Here is a 24,033-nt window from a genome sequence, read left to right on the forward strand (position 1 = left end):
ATTTGTTGCTTTTACATTGTTGCCACGTCTAGCGACGTTAGACGTTGAAACGATGTAAAAACGGCAACTTTTGCTGGCTGGGATGTATTCTCCAAGCGAATTTCTTTCAACTTCTTATTACACCAAAGCAGACAATTGTGTTTATTATACAACAATAATGCATTATTTACCATGCTTAGCATTCCCTGAGCGAGTTTCTTTTTTTAGTGGCTCCTGTGCCTAGTCAGCTCAAGTTCAGTTTACAAAACATGCAAAAATGCAGAAATAGTAAGAATAAATTTTGTGAGTGCGTTAAAAACCAGCGGGCAGCGAGTACCCATGTATGACTCATTACCACAAATGATGGCAAGAAGAAAAATCAAATGATCTGCTTCAGTTCAGTGTTGCTGTAGTTTTTGAGATAGAGATTTAACTTTAGGAAGTATGTTAAAGAACATTTAGAACTCTTGACGTGGAGAAGCAGGATTTCTATGAGAACTTCGCAAAACGTCAAGACGCTAAACTAACTGCTTTGAATGAACACCAGTGTCGAATGTTTCTTAATCGTTTCCCAGTGATTTCCCAACTGCCCAGCAGTAAGTTTCTAGCTGACGTGGATTGAAATAAATCATACCATAGGCTACTTTCTACTTTAGGAAAAAAACGTGTTTGTTACAACCCGAGTGAGAGCAAAAAAGCATAGGATTTTTGAGAAAGCCAAGGTTAAAAAACTGTATTAAAATTGCCTGATTCGAGAAGAAAAGGGAAGTTAAAAAGCACTGAATTTCTCGCTAAGAAAAGATGAATGTGCTCAGCGAAGCCAATTCGTAATTGGCCTATATAGTTTATTGGGAAGTCACTTCAGTATCATTCAAGTGAGTTTTCTTCCTAGGGTTGATACCGGTAGCCTAATTTAAATTTTATAGTTTTTAAAAAGGCGCAACGTTTAGCAGCCTATTATTTATTTTTAAATATTGTTTTTCAAAAGAAAACCTTTTTTCAACTGAGTGCATAAATAGCTTTGGACTTTTTGCTTCGAATTTTAGCTTCTTCAACATAATTCTCACCAGCTATCTTTATTGTTTGAACTAGCTTTGCATTCAAACTTCATCTGTTGGTTGACAATGACAGGCTGGTGCTGCTTTGCAAAATACGATTTTGTAAATGGTATGGGTCCTATAGAGGAGACTACTGTACAGTATAGGCTACAGCAGTACAGCAAGCCTACAGCTATTTGCTGATTTTCAGGTCGTTACTCCTTGGGTCATCATGACCAAGGAAAAGTTGGCTTTTTTTACAACAACTGCTTTATTTCTGGTGGGTTTAGCTGCTGGCATGATCTCTATCTTTGGAAACTTATGGTATTCTGTGGATTTATCTACAATTCCACCCGATGGAGTTGCAATACCAGCTAATTCTACTTTGTACGTAGAAGGACTGCTTTCTGCTTGCTGGTTTGATGACTGCGAGTTAATACGTAAGCAAAGAGAACCGTTTATTTTTTTTGAAACCATTATCACACTTAAACAGGGGTGCTTTTTTTTAAATACTGCTAGAAGATATTACATGAAAAGTCGCTCCTCTACACAATTTTTTCATAGATGCTAAGTCATATATAACTTTTGAATAGCGAAATGAAGATAAATTTTTAGCAGTAAGTTTTGTTAAAGTAGATTAAGATGATTGCTAGCTGACGAATACTTTGAATAGAAACTGCTGCGCTACATTTAACAACCTATTGTATAGTCTTTGTTATAGCTTTTGCTGTGGTACATTGCTTAAGCGACATCTTGTTATTAATTGAAGATAATATTTAGTCGTCTCACACCTTTTCGAGTAGATTACACAATTAGACCGTTGTCAAATATTGAAATTCAATCGTAAATATCATACGAAAATGGACAAAGATTACTGTCGCTAAAAGACCTTAGCTGTTGAAGAGCGACAATAAATACACCATTATTTTTTGATGTACTGGATGTACTGTATGTTTATTGCTAAATTTCAGTAGGCTATTAGTTACCAAAGCTAAGGTAAATTTTTTTCTGATTCAACAGACTCTCTGGAGGCAAAAAATAGCCTCGGTGAGGTTTATGCTGCCAGCGTAATGATGATAATAGCGATGGTGCTTGAATTGATGTGCTTGCTAATCAAGATTTTCAAGTTTTTTCTGTGTAAAGATACGCCTGTTGGAAAAGTTTATGTGAATGCTCTTGGAGTAACAGAATTATGCTCAGGTATAAAAAAGTTAAAACTTAGAAATTTTTGCCGTAGCTCAACATTAGACTACCTTCTGATATACCATTTGATACATAAGAAGGAAAATTCAACGGTTAGAAACAATTAGTTTTATTACTATCAAGAATCAATCAATCATCAATCATTTTATTTTTCGTCATTAACGCGTCTGGAACGAAAAAGATACTAATTCCAAAAATCGATATAGAGTATAGATAGACCTACCAGCACGTAAATGAACGGGAAAAGGTGCCAAAACCAAAGAATAATAGCCTAATCTAATCTGGTTGTAAAGTGTATACTCTGTCTACGATAAAGCACAGAGATTACTGAAGATTTTCATAGATTTGATGATATTAATAAATCTCTATGTTTCTCGTTCATGGTGAAAGTGGAATGCCAAATGTTCGATTAGAATTGTAACTTAATATTAATTGACATATTTTCTGTTCGTTTTTGAAGGTGCAATTTCCCTGTCGGCCCCCGGGTATTATTGGAGATTTCACAACCTAGCGAATAAGGGTTTGGGAGCATTTGAGTATTGTTTTTATTTGGCCTGGGTTTCCGGAGGTACATTGGTGCTTTGTGGATGTTTAACAATTTTTCTTGGAAGCTATATTATAGGGAAAACATGTCCAATAAATGACAGAAACCAACCAAGTAATAAGTATTTCCGGAATAGCGATGATTCGATTATAAGCAAAGCGTTGCAGTCTTTGACTGAACTTGTCTTGCCCAAGAGAAGACGAACTGTTTGACTTTTGCAACGCGTGCGAACAGTTTTGTAAAATATCAGTAAATTGCTAGTTCTTCTGACTCACACAGATGAGAGGCCACGAGGAGATGTAAAAGAACTGCTTCATTTGTATGAATTTCAGTTTCATTATATTGCTTGCTTTTTGATTTTGTAGCTTTTTAGCTACTATAGCCTACCTGTTTAATAGCGTACAGTATTTGTTACTTTTTGTAATACCGGTACGTAAATACTGCACTTGTCTGTTAGGCTGCATGAATTCTAAGCTCGATAAACAGACCAGATTGAATCTTTGAGCAAAAATATTTAGTATGATTGTACTTGGAGCAAACACGCTATCATTGTTTTGGAACACCTGCTCTTAAACTTTATCTCTCTGTTCACCCTTTCATCAACAGGATTGGAAGATTTTCTCTAAACCCGCTGTATTTAAGCAGATATTATCGGTACTAAAAATATACAATGCATTCCTGAGTCTGTTAACTGAGCAGCATATCTTGCCAATGTCAGTTTTACAAATAATTTTATCCACTTTAAGGAAATGAAGAAACTTATTCCCAGGTGTAAATTTAGCACAGTTTTTGAATTGCTGCTTTGGAACATGTTGTAGCCTAACTAACGTAAGCTACTGTAGGCTATGTATTGAAGTAGCCTATGTGGCGCACACCGATATTGCATGCGTTAAATTAATTCCGTAGAAAATTTTAACTGTTTTCACCTGCTTTGAGGATAACATACATTTCAAGTTCGGACTTAAATTTTCGACCTCAGATGAGTATCACATTTTTTTCTAGTTCCTACGCGTAAAGGAAGGATTGATGACGTAGTTTATTGGGATATCAAACGTTAAACAATATATAAATTGTCGAATAGTTCTACTTGTGAAATGATGGTAGCCTACTGCTATTTTGCATTCATTGAATTGCTTGTGAAATGATAGATGAAAAATCCTAAACCGACGAACTTTTCACCACTTTCAGCATACAAAGAAATCAAATTGTGACCAGCAAACGTCTTTATCAATTTCAAAATAAATATACACTACTACTTGCCACAGCTACTTTACAATTGGCAATAACTTCCACTTTACAATATTCAATATCAGCCGCGACTGTACAATCGTTTTCAATATAGGCTACTTTTCATTTAACTTCTAATGCCCGTATTTAATAGGTTACACAACTTTAAACAACACAACTCTAAATAATAAAATCAAATCACGCGTCTATAACAGGTGTGCTTGGACCAGAAGCTTCCAGAGACTATAGGATAATAATACATCACAAGAATTCATTCTTTTGGTCAACAAGTCAAAGAAGTTTCCAGAATGTCACGTACACAGAAACTTTCTAGAAGCAAGATTTCACACGAACAAATTGCGTAACTAAAGGGGACTATCTGTCAGTAATCGTCGAAACACCACAACAGAATTACGCTGTAAAATATTTCTCCCATTCTAGAATGAAAATGTAGCCAACCGCGGGACTATGCATATTGATTGTGACAATGAGGTTGTTTGACCTGAAACGCAGTTGCGGATCCATGAGCTAGAATGAGACAAACTCTCCTCTCCTAAAACACTGAAAGGTAACTTTATTCACTGTGTATTTGCAAAGTTGAATTAATGTAGATCTACACCTTTAGCACCTTCTGTGTTTTATTGAAATCATCCTCCCTGAAGCTGGTGCTGGATCCGCCCCTGTTGAAACGTCAACCAAGTTTCTTACTCTGGTATAGCCTACTCCAGTTTCTGATGAAAAACTGAATGTAGCCACAAGCAATTTGTTGTCGACCGCCAATGTACGTGGATAAAAAGCAATTTATGTTCTCGCTTCTACATTTAAGTAATTTGGCGGTTTTACATTTTTCTAGATCTCTGCTATGTTTGTCATTGTTTTTCGTTGTCATGGTCAGAAATAACAACGAACTGAACTGTTCTCTATTCAGCAGCAATATTATTAGAAAACGGACAAATTTACCGGCATCAAGAACGGAAGCTTTGCCAGGTTAATCTCGATGACCGGCCAGTTTCAAAAGTTTGTGTGGTTTTGTCAGTTCGAAGAAGATTCAATAGGCCACCAACCAAACCAAAGTACACGAAACTGGCAGGATTGACCTATGACAAAGGTATTCTCAATTCGAAAATAAAGATTTTCTCTTTTAACACCGAAATTTGTTTAGCAAAACAATTCTTTCTCTTCACGTCACAAAATAATTTAAAACTGTTTTTTTGTATACTAATAACTAAGTCTTGCATAAACGAACTTTGTCCGGTCAGATCGCTCAGAGAACCGTTTTTACTGAATATTCGACAGCGTGCAGTAGGCCTAAAGGTAAAAAAGTTTTGCCAGGGTCATGTGACCCATTAAGCCGCACAATTCGTTGAATAGGCCTGCAACTTCAATGTTATACGTTCTAACGCAGTAAGGTAAGTCCCACACTTGATCCAAGCATCGGGGGATGAGAAGATAAGGTTCTCATTATAGCCTATTAAGCCTTCGGCACTAACGAGAGTAGGATGGCCAGTTCCTTTCTCTCGGTTGCCTTTCCTTCAGCAACTAGGCCACCCAGTTTATTATACCCTAGGTAAAGGTGAGCGGTGTTTTTCAACAACCAGCTTAAGCCGAAAAAAAAAAACGTTTAAACGCTTGTTATTTCTTTAATGTAACAATACATCTAGATCAAGCGCACCAGTTCGGTTCTCGGGGTGTGCTCATTTCAAGACTGCTCTCCGTTTAGAGCCACCTTATGGATGGAATAATTCCCGGCAACAACTATGGAAACTTTACTCTGTCGGTCAAACTCATTGACTGGCCCTGTGTCAGCGGCTCAAAGTCTCTACTTGTATGCAAAACTGCCTGAAATAAGCTCTCAAAGGCTTTGTCAGTCCGAGGTAAAAGATTCAAAAACCAACCAACTGTTATTTTTTTGCTTTTGAAGAAGCTTCATGACTATACAGTATAGTCCTATGCGCCCGTCTGGATTTGTTCATTAAAAAAACAGCCTTTTTTAGGAATCATTAACCTATTTCACTGTTTTGTTGTGATACAGTCACCTAAAAGCAATTGTGCCAGTAGGCTACCGTATGTGAACAGAGAAAACAATCTATCACGCGTGTCTTCCAGCTACAACATCAACATTTGGTAACTCAGACCACGTTGACAGTAGACTATATTGCAATTTAATCCAAACTACAGTTAATTTGATTAGGCTATTTATTTAAAATCGATGTTTTGCAGCCGAAAGAAGCAAACAATTTGAAGGAGATAAACCTATTGAGCATAGACTAGGGTTACCATATTTGAAAAAGCAAAATTCCGGACAATACATGACTATTTTCATGAGACCATAATATGCGCTACCGAAATGCTAAAGCTGCAAAAGTTGTACGATACTCATGCTAAAGCGCCAGCTACCGAAATGAAAAGTATTGTCTTCTGTCACGAGCAGAATCTCACACCAGGCAGGGTAAGCACTTTCTAAATATAGCTACGGACCGTCACTGAAAAAAATCTCAAGTTCACAATGAAAAATAATAATGAGAATTAGGTTGTGCCGAAAAAGGAAGAACAGCAATTACATGCTTAAAACAAATTAAAGACACGCTTGTAAGTCAAGTCACTACAAATTTACTCTTCCGACGATGCATATTTTTCTGAAGATCTAATCCTCTTCAATAGGGCCTTGTGTGATTTCAAAAATGAGAAAAATAAACTAGATGAAGCTAAAAAAAAGACCAGAATGAACCAAATTGAAGCAGAAATACACTAAAAAATAAACCAACATACAATACTGATAAATCACATTACGACACATGAAGCTAAACAAATATAATTCCGGACATTTGAGCATTTTTTTAAATTCCTCCCGGACGCAAAATTTAACCCTAAATTCCGGACATGTCCGGAATTTTCTGGACGGTATGGCAACCCTAGCATAGACCTCACCGAATTTCACAAATGTTTTTTGTACAGTAGGCCTACAATCAGGCGCGGATTTATGGGGGAGGCCCAGGGGGCCCGGGCCCCCCCCGAAATTTTGTGAAAAATTGTAGAAATTGTATGTTTTTTGCATCATATGGTTTGATATGCTTCTAAACAGCTGATATTAGTCCCTCGGCATCACAATTGATGAAAATAGTCGTTTTAATGTCTATTTTATAGCATATCGTATATGTCGTAGTATCATTGTTCATATCTGTTTAGCTTTTTCTTTCTTTTTAATTGATTTTCAAATTTCCTGGCCCCCCCCGAAAAAAACTCTTAGATTCACGCCTGCCTACAATAATCACAAATCTATAAAAGACAATTTTTAGTTTATTGTTGCGGCTTAGTACAGGAAAGCGGGACCAGCTGTTAAAAACAAACGATTTGTTATATATTTCTAATAGCAGATGTAAGTCTTGTTTCAATATGTAGCATCAAAACGGTTTAAAATAATTATTTTTTGAATGGTTTGTCGCATTGTCTTTCCATCCATATGTAAATTTGCCGCATCCATTGAGACATTACCTCAAAAGAATAAAAAACCTGAACGGTCATGCATGTGGTGTAGTATTCTTTTATTGAGCATTTAAACGAAACTAACTTCCGATAAAATATACAAAATTGTAAACAAACAATAGGTAAATTTGTCACATCCATATGCCAAATTATTTTGCAATGCAATGACATGCGGCTTATTGTTTGAAGTTTAAACCACAAACATAAAGGATGACATTTCTCTTCTGGTCATCTGGAGCTTGTTTAAATTGGGGACTGTTCGAGAAAAACGACGTAAAACTCTTTGTCTCAGTTTCTAAAAAAGCTGTTTCGTTTCTCTAGGAATTCGAAATGACTTGACTTGTCAACGATTCAGTCTCAACATTCAGCACAAAAACGCTTCAGATTCAGCACAAAAACGCTTCGTTTTGTGACGACAGAAACTGCGTTGTCTTGATTTCGTGTCAAATGAAATTCTTCGTGAAGTAATTTTTTTTGAACAGTCCTACTTTATAAAACATTATGCAACACATGTTAAATATGTCATTCAGGTTTTTTGAATTTTTTCTACAAACATCCAAACTTTCATCCAATCATCTTTACAGCGTCTCTACGTAGAAACTGAACTATCAAATAGACTGTCTTCCTTAAAATTAAGGTTTTAGTGTGATGATGTATTGTACAGGTAATGGACACGTAAACTAAAAAAAATGTAGCAAAAGCAAAGTAGTAGAAGCTTCAATATCTTGATTTCCTTACGGATGCAATTGAGCATAATCCTGACAAGATAAACATTGCTCCGGAGACCCACCCAAAGTAATAGGAGTAATGATAAGATACGCCTGAGCTTTTACTTCTGCCAAGAAACTGAATCGAGTTGATGTCTTGAGAGGTAAACGTTCCGCAAGCTCCTAAAATAACCAAACCTGAAAACAATTGAATTTTAGAAACTAGGGTATAATAATTTTTAGAGGCTACCAAAAATTCATGGAGTAGGCTAGAATATGTATTTTTTTTCATATTGCACTGTTACAATCTTGATGCAAGTAGGACTTTATCAGACCACTGTGAAATGAAAAATGCTAAGAACTAATATAGTTTACGCAGCAAAACGGATGAAGACGAAGCTCTTATGATTTATGTAAAAACATTAAGGTCTACACTCTACAGACTCTTTTGGGCTGTAACCATAACCACCTATTGAGCTTTGGATTACAAAATTTGATAAAGAGGGTTACGTGAATTTGTGTGTAGAACTCGGAAAACCATTTCGCCAACGTTCAATTTCAAAAGACTCTAAGAAGCTTTGTTGTTTATGCAAGATATACAACTTAGTCCGCCTGTGCCATCGTTCATATAGTACTTGTTTAAATGAATATCTAAGTCCAAATGCTCGCTCTGTTTGACCACAATTGCGAGTAGGGTGATTGAATTTACGTGTAAAGCCTTAGGCCTATTGCTTTTCATCTGAAATGTGGTTTATTGGTTGTTTTATTTTCCAGTGATGTAATGCAACTGCTCTGTGTTCTTTATGGAAAATACACATTTCATCTTTAGCGGATTAGCTTATAGCCTGCTAGGCCTACTTTAGCTTGAGAGATTCTTTTTTACCTTCGTAATTCTAGTTGGCAACTATTCAAGAAGGCAATTTAGCTTAATCTGAAAGCAAGCTTTGTGTACGTTAATTAACTTTATTTACAACAGGAAATACCGACGGAACGAACCAAAAATATCCAAATAAATAAATGCCAGAGTTCTAAATTCGATTGATTTGTTTTTGTACATAGGTTACATATGAGAGACTATTCGCCGGTTTATGATTTCTCAAAAATTTATGGGGAGAACTCTACAAGAAGACTTAAAAAAATTTGTGCTTAGGCTACTGCAATAAAAAAAAGCTGAGCTACTAATTTTAAGGTATTACCACCAAAACTGGTTACACATCTAGTAAAATATCTGTTATGTATGTTTAAGCTTTCCAAACATCACAAAATTAAGATTGTGTTTGTTATTTTTATGTGATTTTTTCTCGAACACTTGTTTTTGAAACTTACATTTTTTTTACTTTTAGTTTCTCAAGGTGTTGGAGTCTATTCAGTAAATTATTTTAGTTTCAAGCGCTCTTCAATGTTTGCGTCTTCTGCCTTGTTTTACACTCCTACTATCATGGCAATAGCCTATGACTTTTCTCTTTGATGATCAGAAATAATACTGAAACTTGACCTACACTCCTACACAGTGCCGGTCTTAGGGTATTTCGGGCCCTGTGCGGAATATGCTTTGTGGGCCCCAATGACAATAATCCAATTCAGTAGCGTAGCTAGGTACTTTGAAAGGGGAGGGGAGGTGGTGGCGGCGTGATCGCCGAAGGCGACAACCAACGGCGGGAGGTCTGGGGGGCCTCCCCCAGAAAATTTTGAAAAATTACTTTGCATTTGGGGCATTCTGAGAGCATGTTCAACAAAAATTCAGGTATGAATACTACTATAAAATGGTGCTGTCCGGTGGCATAGCAAAAAGATAAGATCATTCGGCTATGTCGTTTTTTTTTCTCGATCATTTCAGGGTACGAAATGTTCAGGTGACGAAATAGGTTGAATTCGTTGAGTCTCTATGTTTTCTTGTTGCTAATTCCTTTGTTGAATTCACTTGTTAAATTTTTCCATTGAAAATGACAAAATTACTGCATTTTCTGAGTAAATTGCGGACCCCCTGATTTGCGGGCCCTGTGCGATCGCACGGTTTGCACATCCCAAAGACCGGCACTGCTCCTACAGTACAGTCTACCATACATGAATCAATTTTTCTTCACGTAGACTTTGGTTACGACTTTGATATAGAAGCAATTTAGAGCTTTTTCTTGGACACTGCTGATGGTATGACATTGGTGCTGAGTTTTGACTAAAAAAATATTTCCATTTTCTCCCACTAAAATGCCTACCTCCAAGTATTTCAAAGCATCCTTCAGTGATCATCGGGCATCCCTCTCCAGTGCATATTCCCACCATGCCAATCAGCACTCCCAATACAATCAAAGCCGCACCAAGTAGCATCATAATTCGAGGAAGAAAAATCAGTAGAAAAATGGGGTTGTTAGGATGTATGTTCCATCCTGAAAATTGTTTATAAAATCATGGGTTTGAGTAAGTTATTAGGCTATGCTGTTGCTAGTTTTTAAATTTATTTTTCTTGGATTGTCTATTGTTTTGCGTATTTGCAATCAATTACATTCTACATGAAAGAAAGGTCTCGAAAGAAATTGTTAGAAGAAGATACAAAAAAGTTGACTATACCTGTTATAAAGTGAATGAAATCAAGCCATGCATTGTTTAAGCCTTTATGAAATGAAATGTCACGTGAAGTATGAATGCTACAACCCAGCGTATCTACAGTAGGCTATAGCCTACTTTGTAATAGATTGCGTTTTGCTTTATTCTACAATACACGCAGTGCCGGTCTTTGGGATGTGCAAACCGTGCGATCGCACAGGGCCCGCAAATTAGGGGGCCCGCAATTTACTTAGAAAATGCAGTAATTTTGTCATTTTCAAAGGAAAAATTCAACAAGTGAATTCAGCAAAGGAATTCGCAACAAGAAAACATAGAGACTCAACGAATTCAACCTATTTCGTCGCCTGAATATTTCGTACCCTGAAAAGATCGAGAAAAAAAAACGACATAGCCGAAATCGCTGATCGGAGTTGCCGCAAACATTTCAAAATTTCTCGATCTTTTCAGGGGACGAAATAAGTCGAAATTTAATTTTGTTACACGATTTCAGGGGACGAAATAGGTTGTATCCAGACTCAACATACTGTAGACATAGCTTTATTTCCAAAAAATGCCAAAGAAAGCATGATCTTATCCTTTTGCTATGCCACCGGACAACACCATTTCACAGAAATATTCATACCTAAATTTTTGTTGAACATGCTCTCAGAATGTCCCAAATTCAAAGTAATTTTTCAAAATTTTCTGGGGGAGGCCCCCCAGACCCCTCGCCGCTGGTCTTTGGCAATCACGCCGCCACCGCCGCCCCTCCCCTTTCAAAGTACCTAGCTACGCCACTGAATTGGATTATTGTCATTGGGGCCCGCAAAAGCATATTCCGCACAGGGCCCGAAAAACCCTAAGACCGGCACTGATACACGTGTAGATATAACGAGTTGTTTCTGCTTAGTGCTGCGGGTTCGCTATGGTGATATCGGTTTTTCACGAGATTTTGGAACACAGTTTCCTAGTCATGTGCGATAATGAGCAATAATAGCAATGTTATGGCTTTATTTAGTGTCGCTCTACAACTGCTACTTAGCGTTTTTTAGCGACATGGCTCATTTTAAATTTTGCATCATATTCAGAATGTCATCACATTATTACCCGACTTATTCTCACTGCGTTATGCAAGGAAAGAACACAATCTGTACCGTTTTTAAAGTCTTCGGTTTGACCCGACCTGAAATCGAACTCATATCTACCAGCACTAAAGCCGAAAGCGAAACCACTCGGGCACTGAGCAAGTAACTATGATGAGTGATGATGGACTGGGACATGGACTTCTAAATAGTAGAACCTGGACTGGACACGCAGTGGACAACATTAGGCCAGTTGGCACAACAGTTGGCCAACAGTGGGCCAACAGCCAAGTAACTAACCCTGTTGGTCCACTGTTGGCCAACTGTTGTACCAACTGTTTGGCCTCATGTTGTCCACTGCGTGTCCAGTCCAGGGTCTACTATTTAGAAGTCCATGACTGGGAATATTGTAGTATAAAAGGGATCCTGTTTTCAGCTTGAGGCTTCTGTCATAATTGCCGATGGTTGAGTTTGTGTGCTGCCAGGCGAAATTACTGTAACTTGTCTTGTCAACTGATTAGTAGCTAGCTAGCTTTAGTCAAAATTCTTCACTCTCGGCACGGTTGCTGATTTCAAGTCCGCACGGCACTTTTGCTAATGATCAAAATGGGAGCTTATGTCAAAGCTGAGAGGCATTTTTCTTAGTTTTCTGAACGATCCACGGTGCTCACGTGTTGCAAAGTAATGAAAGTTGTTTTGTTTTTTATGATGGAAAGAATTTTTTAGCTGTTGCCAACATGAATTTGGAAAGTTTTTATCACCTTGGAATGAACGTTTCATTTAATCGCGAAACAACATTGCTGCATACTTTAAGTTTTAAATATTAGGATATAGTTGGTTTACAGTATATTCTTTTTAATGTGACTTTGAAGGTGCGTGCAACAAAAAACATGCAAAAGTTATGAATCTGATCGTGTTCCCTCAGAGAGCAAGAGAATGATGGTGAAGCAATGGAATGTAAAAGTAAATGATGCGGGTACCGAACTCTATGGGACCAAGAAGTGGTATGAAAGCCTTGAATAATCCAAACCGCTCCGCAGAATGTCCGGCAACCCAATAATCCGTTAACATTGCTGTGAGGAAAAGTCCTGTTGCGATTGCCCAAAATACAAACGCAAATATCTTTGCAGTTTTATTCATTTTAACATTCAGTAATACTGTGGGCTTGCTTACAAACTGTTAAATCTAAATAGACTGAAATGTAATATCAAAAAATCAATGGTTTATTTATCAGAAACAGGAACAATAGGCTATATGTTCAAAATATGCAAGTTGTAGGCTTATATACACCAGTAGCGCACTCAGAAAAAAATTTAGGGGGGGGCTAATTCAGAAATGTTGGCTGAGTGATTTGCGACAATAGTGACAGTGACAATAGGCCAATGCTCATCCCTTTGATTAATATTTAAAGGCACTTACAACCCACCGGTTGCCGATACATCAGGATTTGTTCTCTCAATCAACTTAGAAGTTGGCTTAGTGAACCCCATGCTACTAGCACCATCAGCATCCTCATCCAGTGGCGTAGCCAGGAATTTTGAACGGTGTGTTTACCTAAGACGAAATCCAGCAGCGGGGGGTCTGGGGGCCACCCCCAGAAAAATTTGAAAAATTACTTTGAATTTGGTGCATTCTGAGAGCATTTTCAACAAAAATGTGGGTATGAATATTCCTATAAAATGGTGCTTTCCGGTGGCATAGCAAAAGGATAAGATCATGTCTTCTTCGGCATTTTTCGGAAATAAAGCTGAGTCTCTATCTTTTCTTGCTGCTAATTTCTGGCTGAGATATTTGAATGTTTGATATTGGCAAAACTCGCTTTTTTAATGCAGTTTCGTTTAAAATCAGGCAAACTTTGTTTTAAAGACATAAAGAGTCTGAAAGCATCATTCTCAATATGGTGACGTCACACGTGTGCCAAAGAGGGTGTTGAAATCCCCTAAAAAAAAACCTTGGCGACGCCACTGCCTCATCCCTACGTCCACTCTTGCAATCTTCTATAAATTTCGACTTTTTCGTCATGTATGACAAAATAGAATTAGCTTTCCGTTTACATGTCCGTGTGATTCGGCATTGACGTACATCGGTATGTCCACAGACATTTGACCACGAGAGTAGGCTACAGGAGCATCTGAACTTTAGGGAGTTAAAGAAAAGTGCCATCAAAGACCATATCATGGAATATTCTTTTTGCTTTGATCGAAAATTCTCTGCCGACTCATTTAAAATTTTGCGCAATAAAAATCTCAATTTGACACCAAAATCTAGAAAGCGCTTTTAATCAAACGCTACAACCCAAATTTAAACAAACAATTATTTGCTGGAGGCGTGTCCATTCTCTTCAACATTTACTTGATGTATCACGTTCCCTGTGGTGCAAATTTTTTTGTAGTTATTTATGTAGTTGCCTTTTCCTAATGTTATTTTACTTTCAAGAAGTTGAAATTTATTGCATTTTTATAAATATTTTCGGATTCCTGAGGAGGGCTTAAGTTAAACCGAAAGCGTTCAACTGTTAAAACTATTTGTAAATATGTAAAATATATTGTTATAATGCTCAGCCCTGTTGTGTCTTATTCATACCTAACCTGTAAGCAAAATATATAAATTGAGAACATGCAAAAACTTCATTTTTAGTGGCGAGTTTGGGGGGGGCTTGAGCCCCCTTAGCCCCATGCTGGGTGCGCTACAGATATACACTGCAAAACTGATACAAGTTCTCATACTGACAGGGAGACAACGAAACGACCATACGCTCTACGAGTCAACTTTATTTATAAATAATTATTTCCTAATTAACAGGTTAACTATTTTCACAAATCAGATTTTCAATACGAGTATATAGGCCTAATCTAACGAAACAGTAATCACTATGAAACACGTTAAAGCAAAAGATGGATCTGATCAAATAATGCTTTTTTAATTGTTCACTCACTGTATTATATTATTACTGTAGATGAGCTCAAAGCTTCACTTGCAACTAGGTTTCTATTCTCTATGCCTCTAACTAACCTAAACGCATATTACAACATTTCTTGTTGCAGAAAGTGCACCCTACATAATGTCGTATCAACCATTCATCTTCTACGACCTGACAAGCAAACGCTTTGTATCTTTGCCTGCCCTGATTGAACGAATCCTTCAAAGTGCTGCAGTCTGACCTTTTACAGTACGGTACAAGCTGTAAATGAAGCAACGTCTTTCGTCACGTATCTTGCTTGTTAAACAATTAATTCTCAAGACAGTTGAATACAAACCAAGTCGTGACGTCCAAATTGCTTAACCTACATGCTACGAATATTAGCTAAGAAGCCTTTTCAATTTTCATACAGCTGTAGCCTATAACTTGAAAACAAGTTTCATTCTGACAAAGTGCTGTAACCAAATACGTTAGCATCCACAACCATTTGATGTACTGTACAAGCTTATGTTACCAGAGGCTTTGAGATGATGTTTTGGGTCCGGTACTGATGAAATTTCTTGGGTGCCCACAAAAATCGATACAAAAATTAAGACACTTCTTCAAACGCGAAAATTACCTTTAAAAAAATACCACTATATAGTATCATGAAGAACAAAAGAGTCGAGTCTAAAAATACAGTACCACTGGATCACTCTGTTAACATTATTATTTGCTATTGTGAATAGTAGTATAGCCAATTGGGATTTTATTCCTTCTTATTGCTGTAAAATTAAAGTCAGCAATCTTTTTGTTCTATAAATTTAATCTAGAGAGACATTACTTTAAGGTACCGGTCATCAAAACAGTAGTAGATTGATAAAACCGAAATAACTAGCCACAATTGCATGTAGGCTAATGCAACTTTGTCCAAAATGAAAAGAATTGCGTGTTCTTCTTTTTGCGAATCAGCATTGAACGACTCGTGATCCTGTACAGGTCTGTGGCATGGTGAATTTCGTCTTCTGCTAAAAAAAACAACAAAAGATATATTTCAGCGATTGTAGTTTAATTTTCTTTCAAAGTTACTCGTATAACATGTCAACAAATTGTTTATCCTATATTGCTCACCAACTTTTGTAGGCTATTTAAGAAAAATACTATGACCCGACGTAGATCGAAATAGGGTCTATCAAAAACGGCTATGATGACGTCAAACAGTCGGTCAGGTAACTAGAGTGTGTGTAATTTGAAGTGGACACTTGATAAATCAGTTCAATTGTTTTGCCCACAAGGTGTTTTGACTTGACCTTAATTTGTCATGGTTGGTAGACAACATGGCATATTTCGAAAGAAGCTATTGCTTGAAGTCCAGATGATTACTTCGGAGGATCTGAACAATTTCAGTCGATAACTGGTTGGGGTCTTCAAATCTGCTTCTGATAAGACTAGGTTCGATTTCAGGTCGGGTCACATTCATATCAAAGACTACAAATACTTCAACAGTTGAGCATTTTGTTCTAGGCCTACCAACCAATAGCCTACTTGCAGTCACTGATGTAATCAGTAGATCACATCAAACAAGTAAAACTTAAAATTTGAGAAATGTAATTCCGAGAAACTTTTTGATGTTGTAGAACAGAAAAAATAAAAATTTGTAGCCCACATGTATTATTAATAGTTTACGTAGGAACTACTATGAAACTCTTTACTAAAATGATTCGATTTGTATTTTTCATGTGCAATTGCACTTTCAACAACATGATACGCTCTTCTGGTGTAAAAATAAACTAAAAATTACACAAGAAGAGCGTCTGGCCTATATCATGTTAAAATGCCTGATGGACACTGGATAGTCTCAGTCAATGTTTAGTGCAATCCCAGTTTGTTAGACTCAGTTCGACTACTTCTAAACAAAGAATCAACATGCTACAAATGCTGTTACGGACAATCGCAGTCTACCAGCCCACTCCTTGATGTCAGCTGCTAAGTGATGATAATGTGCCAGAAACATAACTTGCGCGTGATTTTGAGGGAGCGCTGCGCAAAATAGCGTTGACAGGGAGTCCAGGGGGCACTTTTGGGCCCGGGCCCAGGATGAATTTAGCGGCCCGTAATCTTTCCAAGGGGCCCGGGAAGTTGAAAAAAATACTTTATATTCGTTAGAGATACAGTAGTACGTTTTTCTCAAAAGTGTCTTAATTTAGGGCCCAAATCATTCATTGGTACTAGGCCCCAAATGATCCTCTCAACGGCCATGGTTGCGCTGGACTCTAATCTCACTTTCTCGTCTCATGCCTCAGAATCGCTAGATAATGTGAGTAAATTGACAGTTTTTTTAAAAGAGAAAAAAATGAAATGCTCTCCTTCAAGAAAATCCTGCGTGCCGTACACTTCTGGCTCCAGTCATTATATGGGAATCAAGGAAAGCCGTAACACAGCAGCAATATTAAAAAGCCAAGCTATTTGAAAGGTCTCCCCAGGTATACGTTTTGATAACAGCAGGCCGGTGGTGCGCATTTTATTGTTTAATTGTTGTAAACTGAGAAAAGTGACGCGAAAAAAGCTTGGTAAGTATTGAGAAATTAGCAAACTTTCTTAGGGTTATGTTTTGGCGAAAATACCACCACTAAAAAAAGTTAGATTGGTTTTGTTATGTACAGGAAGACGTACCGTAATATTAACATTACTTACACAAAATAAAAATAAATGCACAAAGACGACTAAACTTTACTGCAAGCACTAAAACGGTAAAAACAGCGTTACTGACATCATTCGAGTAAATCATACGTACAGTATAATAATGAACATAAAAGACACGTGAAATATGCAATAGTCTGTAGTCTATTTTTAACAGTAGAATAGTATGATTAATTTTAGTAGAGTAGAATAGTATGATTCAATTTATGTACTTAATTATACCACAGAGAACTTGTTAATAATAATTGGTAGACCACATAAATCACGGTTTATTGAAAAGGATTTTTCAGACCTAAATCGATTAAGCGATAAAAATCCTTGATGAATAAAGTCTTGCCAACAGAGCTATTTTATATTTAATTCATCAACTGATCATAGCAAATAATAAGTATTGATAATTGCGCCGCTTAATGTAAAGAATTAGGCTACATCAAAATGCAAAGAAGGCGTCATAGTCAAAAGCGTCCATTGAACCGATTTCTTATCCATGTGTGTGTATAACTGTCTCTCTCTACCTACAAGCTACTAGCAATTGAGTAAACAGCTGTACGTTCGCAAGCTTGTTCAGTTAGTTTATGAACAAACTTACACAGCAGCAATTTAACTGAGAACTTTTTACACATTGTTCTTTCAAGTTCAAACTTAATACGAAGAACTTTTCGATGAGATTATTGAGCAAATCCCGGCTACAATGAACACCGCTCCAGAGACCCAAGCGAAGTAAAAGGAATAATGAAAGGTTTGGTTTGGCTCTATAGGTATCCCAGCAATTGTATCCGGTGAGTAGTTGAAAGCTGTGAAAACAGCACAAGCCGCAAAAACCACCAAGCCTAAAAAATAGTTTGTTCAAAAAAATAAATAACTGAGTAGGCTGACTTTCATAGCAGTTTTATAAAGTAGTTTAACGAGGTTTATAGGAATTACAAAACGGAAGGTAAAAGTGGCAAAGCGTAATCTTTAAAACGTGCTGAAAACAGAAATGATATACATAAATAAAAGGGATTGGCAAGGCCTTCTTGTGTTATTACGACCAAAGTCCTGTTCACCGTAAGCTCCTCATACAGCTCAAATGAAAACTTGCTCGGTAACATTTTTGCAATCGAGCAGGCAAAACCGCAGTTCAGTAATGTAGACTAAGTTGTTGCTATAACGTTTGATAGAAATACATGTCATATAAGACAAAACCACCATATAACATTTAATTATCTTTATTTAATATACATTTTAATCTAAATTGAACTTCCTTAAATCTAATTGAACTTTCTGACACTTCTCATACCTCCAAGAATTTCAAATATTCCTTCAGTCACCAAAGGACATGATTGGCTGGTACAAACTCCAACAAGTCCAATTAGGGTTCCCACAGCTACCAGGCCGGCCCCAATCAGCATTAGGATACGAGGAAGGAGTAACATGAGAAAACTATCGCTTTCTGTATCAATCTCCCATCCTAGGAATGAAATAAATGCAAAAAATGTCAAAAATCAGTTTGAAATAATGTTTGTAAATTCTAGAAGAAGAAATCGTTATTTGTTGAGGGAAAACGCATCGACATTTAAAAAAGGAGTAGATCGGTGGTTTCCATCCGTATTTTACGAGCCTCTGAGGATTTAGGAAAAGTTTTACTGGGGTCCGTTAAGGTTGATTTTAAGACTAAAATTTATGCACTAAACTTCAAACTAAACGTTTTTTTTTTAAATTTTGACTATAGGTATCTGAAGGTCAAAGTTCACAACCCACTCTCGCTTCACTATTAAAATGAAATCGTCATCTATTCGGGGATGCCTGACATCATCAACACAGTCCTTCCAAACAGTGAAGTAGCTATAATTTTTTTAGAGGGGCAAAAGCAACTTGTGGGTACAAACATCATTCAACATGAACTACAAGGGTTTTGCAACTTTGTAATAGTAATAAAACATATTTTTTGGAGTACGGTAATGGCAAAATAAGATTTTGGAGGGGAGCGATTGCCCCCAAGCCCCCCGTGACTACGTCTCTGCCCCTCATCAATTTGGTAGTTTACGTTTCTGTACTCCAATATCCTGTTCCAGTTGGTAGAAAAGGTTTTTGCCTATTGACCTTTTTCCTAATGTTATAGTTTGGTTCTCAAAGACTGCTTGAAATTTTTTGTTGACCTTTAAAGCAATGGCTAACCGTTCTCCCTATTATTATTACAACATAAAGGTTACAGATTACAAGACTTTTAAAGCAATGGCTTGCAACCGTAACTATGGTGTTGCAATAATTTTTAACAAACAAGCACGCGTACCAATGTCAGAGCAACCAAACGGAAAACAACGCTTGAAAAGTCCATAACTGGTTGACAGTCTTCCAGCAACCCAATAATTAGTCAGCATTGCCGCAAGGTAAAGTCCTGTTGCAATTGCCCAAAATATAAAGGCAAACACTTTTGTTGTTTTATTCATGATGGAAAAAGTACCTGATAAACAGATAAATCTTACTACCTAAAAAAAGAAATAAAAGTGTTTAGAAACAGAAATAATGCTGATGTTTTCTCACATCTACATGTCACATGTTCCAACTGTAGGCTATAGTTTGAAAGTATCGTACAGATGCATTATATCCGGGTATGAATTGTAGCTATTAAAAACATTGTGTATAAAGAAGCATTATACAATAAGTGCTTTTAGTACTACAAGAAGTGCTCAATGCCATGCAAAAAGCCAAGCAGAGCGAATTACATCAAATATAGTTATTATTTTCTACACCTCTACAGCCTGCTGTTTCACCCAAAAAAGGGGATCATCAGAAAGTCCTTATGCAAATAGAATTTATGTATACAGTATATAATCAAATAGAAGCATTATATGTTTTGTACGGTGTGCTTGGGATTTGGCAATGCAAAAAGATATTTTTGTTATTCACGCTTGATGCGTGTCATTGGCTAGGCTTCTATTTCAGATGAACTTAAGAACTGTTTGTCCAAAAACGGTGATAAAAATTAAGATGTATTATTTTTTATGAAAATACTGATGCTAAACAGTAAACATTTATAAACAAAGAAGAAAACATCCTAAAAGTAACGGAATTGTAAAAATTAAAGTATTTGGAAATAGTCACAAGCATCCCCTCCCCCATATCCCAAATGCTACTATTTTCTAAATTGTGAAATATTTCAAACACCAAATACGGAAGTCAATATTGTGTGAGCTTTACTGTTTGGTAATGATAAGGTATCAAATACATTATGTAGACTACTGTAGTATCATAATGCTCAACAATGCTGGTCAAGTTGGGATGCATCATGCATTCCACCTATGATGTCGAAAACAACAAACCCAGACAGCAAATCTGTCATTTTTACATTAATTCAACGTCTGCAGACGTTGTAATGAACTTTGGTTTTCATGAATCAATCGGTGCGGTTTACGCCACGAAGCAGTCATACAGGAAATGACGTGAGTGAACTATGACGTGTCTGGCTATTTCTACAATCGATCGATCTTGCTGCAAATCTTCAATTATTGCGTATTTCAATGAATACCATGTTTGTAAAGCTTTTGAAATTATGACCGTGCCAAAATTTAAACGGATTATCCTGTTTCGGTATCCAACACGTTGTGGGATTTGCGTTTTGTCGCTTCTACTCTTTCTTAGACCTCTGCTATGTTGGCATATGTTGTTTTCTTTGTGATGGTAAAAAAAATCGAGCACATCAAAAGCAGTTGTGTCCCGAACAGCAAACCCTGTTTTAACATTGATTTAAAGTCTGCAAACGTTGAATCAATGTAAAAAACAGTTGATTTGCTGTCTGGGTTTGGATGAATTCATGATTATAAATGAAGTGAGATTTAATCATTTATTATGTCTTTTGCTATGATCGTTACACATTACAGCATTACAGAAGCAGTGGCCGATACAAGGGCGAAGTTTTAAAAGTCGAAACTTTACCCAATGAGCTTGATATTGATCTTCACCAGCTCAGTGGCCGAGTGGTTTCGCCTTTGCCTCTGGTGCTGGTAGATCTGAGATCGATTCCAGGTCGGGTCAAACCGAAGACTTTAAAAACGGTACCGACTGTGTTCTTTCTTGCATAACGCAGTGAGAATAAATCGGGTATTAATGTGATGACATCGTAAACCTGATATAAAAAATTAAAACATGAGCCTTGTCGCTACAAGACCTTAGCTGTTGTAGAGCGACAATAAATAAAACCATAACATTATTATTATTGTTGATATTGATCTTGAGTCTGCTCCGTTAGCTCAGTGGTTACGCGCCCGGCTCATAATCACGCGGCGCAAGTTCGACTCTCGGGGTGTGCGCTTGAGCAACGCATTTCAGGACTGCTTTCCGTTCAGCGGCACCTAGTGAATGGAATAATTCTCCGGCAACAAGACTTCAACAATCGGAAAACTTCACTCTGCCAATCTCGGTAACCGGCCCTGCGCCAAAAGCCTCTACAAGTATGCGAAACTACCAGGAATAACCTATCAAGGCTTTGTCAGTCCGAGGATAAAGATTCAAAACCAACCATATGTTAACTTTTTTTTGAAGTTTTATTTATTTAGTATGGTTTATTTCATAGGAACAGTTTATTTTTCTTTGTCACTAAACATATTCATGTTTTTTGTCTAAATTGACGTCAAGAAATACTCATTTTTGTGGTGATATGAGCAACAAATTGAGAAGAAAAAACAGTGAAAAAATGACCTAGCCTGATTGGTATCAGCATTTTTAAACGTTTGGTTCTCTGCAGCCTATGCTTTTGCTGTATAATAAGTCTAGTACAGCTGCTTGCAGTAAATCTGGGCCACTGTCAACAAGGCGGACCAACGCGCAATAAACCGGATTATTGCTCAGTGGTGACAAAAATAGTTTTCAGTAGCCTATAGGCTACAGTTTCCACCGTTTATTGAAAAGACACAGTTTAATTTGCTACATTTTGCGGACTGTTTTCACCCGTTGACTAAAACGTTCTGTTGTATAAACCAAAGATTATCTAAGCCGTCTTTCCAAGGCTATTAGAACATAACACTGCCTGGCAGTGAAAGTTTGGAAATTTTGTTTTGAACAATTTCGTTTAGACTGTTAGCAACAGTCTTGCAAAGTGTGACAAAACAAGCCGTCTCACTAGTTCATCATGGCCAATAAAAATTCATGGTTTATCTCAAGATGCCAGAGGATAACCCCACATGGCACTGCGTAGCTTATCTCTTGTAAATAGCCTATTTCCTTTTTGCATATAAGCACCATCAAAAGTTTCCATTTTGCATCGTTCTAACATCACGAGATAATACGTCGAAAAAGTAGATCAGGTCTCGATCAGCAATTCGAGTAAACATAAATCTATATATTTGTCAGCAATTCGTCTTCGTGTTTAATTTCCAGATTTCCTAAAAGTTTGATATGACACCCAAACTTTACTTTGAACGTTAACAAAATTTTGAGTTAGTCAAACATTAGGCTATGTGCAAAGCGTGGCCTACGGTGCAAAGCCATTTATGAATGAGAAAGGATGAAGGAACAGAACAAATCCCCACATCTCTATAATGAACGAGAACCTTCATAGATTCCATTTCAGGACAAAACTGACCCCAGACAGCAAATCTATCGTTTTTTGAAATGTAAAAAACGGTTGATTTGTTGTCTGTGTAGCTTCAACAAGGTTACTTTTACAACAAAGTGATATTACTGAATCTTCATCACTTGTGACTTGCGAGATTGAATTGCGATTAGCCAAGAACGAAAGTAAATTGCTTGATCAATGAAAATATTCACATAAAGCAACATTTCAACAGGGGACATCACTTTGTGAGTTTTCAGAAGTGTTGGTTTCGCTCAAACATATTGTAAGAAACTTTCAAAAAGGAATCAATACGATATTATTTCAATCAATCTATTTTTTTTTATGTACGGCCATTACAATCAGCTTGCCAGATAAAATATCCACAATATTTACTATTTTATGTGCAAAGCAATGTCTGCCTTATTTTACCTTCAAATCCAGTTACTAGTCTATGTGTATGTAAATCACCTCCCATTGAAAAGTAGGCTCTCACAAAAAGGTACCTGACGGAATCACGTGATGTCACACTTCATTGCGTAATTTATCGCCATTTGGTGCCAACCGTATGATTTATTCATTGCTACTCTACAGCAGCAATTTTTTTAGCAGTTACTTTTATGAACTTTATATCATATCTACCGTGTGACTGATAACATTATTGCCCGACTTGCCCTCACTACATTATGCAAGAAAACACAATCGGTATAGCTTTCAAAGTTTGTAGTATAACCTGACCTGGAATCGAATCAAGGCCTACGAGAACAGGATTCCCAGTCCACACCTGAGCTGGTACCGCCTTACGCAAAACTTGCAGCAACAATCTCCGCTACACTAACCCTTGAAGCCTTAAAAGTTAAATTTTGGTTTCAAGTTTGGCTTATATTGTTTACCTCGAAAAAGTGTAATTCTATTCCTAACTAGAACACTTCCTTCTAGAAAGAAACATTGCATATCTAGAAACATTGCATATCTAGAAATATTGTATACACGTTTCACTTTCGCTTCCAAAAATTGTGGTGACGGAACTCATTTCGCAACCGCATGATCCTGCGGTCACAGCAAGCTCGAAAGCTTTAAAACCTGTAAAATTAATAAGTG

At 37.0% G+C, this 24,033-nt stretch overlaps 3 protein-coding genes across 10 annotated transcripts; 1 reads left to right on the plus strand and 2 right to left on the minus strand.

Annotated features, from left to right (window-relative positions):
• Positions 1-233: 233 nt before the first annotated feature.
• Positions 234-15,053, plus strand: LOC145786658 (uncharacterized). 8 transcript variants are annotated; one of them, XM_082598362.1, is made up of 7 exons: positions 234-854; positions 1,228-1,456; positions 2,037-2,216; positions 2,680-2,787; positions 4,432-4,558; positions 12,676-12,807; positions 14,848-15,053. In XM_082598362.1, exons 2-5 carry the CDS (start codon positions 1,249-1,251, stop codon positions 4,434-4,436), a joined length of 501 nt encoding a protein of 166 aa, XP_082454488.1. In that variant the 5' UTR covers positions 234-854; positions 1,228-1,248; the 3' UTR covers positions 4,437-4,558; positions 12,676-12,807; positions 14,848-15,053. The 8 variants fall into 8 exon arrangements, with proteins under 8 accessions (XP_082454488.1, XP_082454489.1, XP_082454490.1 ...); XM_082598363.1 differs by lacking the exon at positions 12,676-12,807; XM_082598364.1 differs by lacking the exons at positions 12,676-12,807; positions 14,848-15,053 and adding an exon at positions 6,211-6,330.
• Positions 7,435-12,992, minus strand: LOC145786659 (uncharacterized). Its single transcript, XM_082598365.1, has 3 exons — positions 12,784-12,992; positions 10,394-10,564; positions 7,435-8,378 (listed from the first exon to the last, which is right to left on the minus strand). The coding sequence occupies exons 1-3, from the start codon at positions 12,941-12,943 to the stop codon at positions 8,191-8,193; spliced, it is 519 nt and encodes a 172-aa protein (XP_082454491.1). The 5' UTR covers positions 12,944-12,992; the 3' UTR covers positions 7,435-8,190.
• Positions 15,054-17,207: 2,154 nt separating the features above from the next.
• Positions 17,208-19,866, minus strand: LOC145786748 (uncharacterized). The gene is made up of 3 exons (XM_082598478.1): positions 19,675-19,866; positions 18,682-18,852; positions 17,208-18,232 (listed from the first exon to the last, which is right to left on the minus strand). The coding sequence occupies exons 1-3, from the start codon at positions 19,829-19,831 to the stop codon at positions 18,045-18,047; spliced, it is 516 nt and encodes a 171-aa protein (XP_082454604.1). The 5' UTR covers positions 19,832-19,866; the 3' UTR covers positions 17,208-18,044.
• Between the last annotated feature and the right edge of the window lie 4,167 nt (positions 19,867-24,033).

This window comes from Aplidium turbinatum, chromosome 17 (genome assembly GCF_918807975.1).
Source record: "Aplidium turbinatum chromosome 17, kaAplTurb1.1, whole genome shotgun sequence".
NCBI lineage: Eukaryota > Metazoa > Chordata > Ascidiacea > Aplousobranchia > Polyclinidae > Aplidium > Aplidium turbinatum.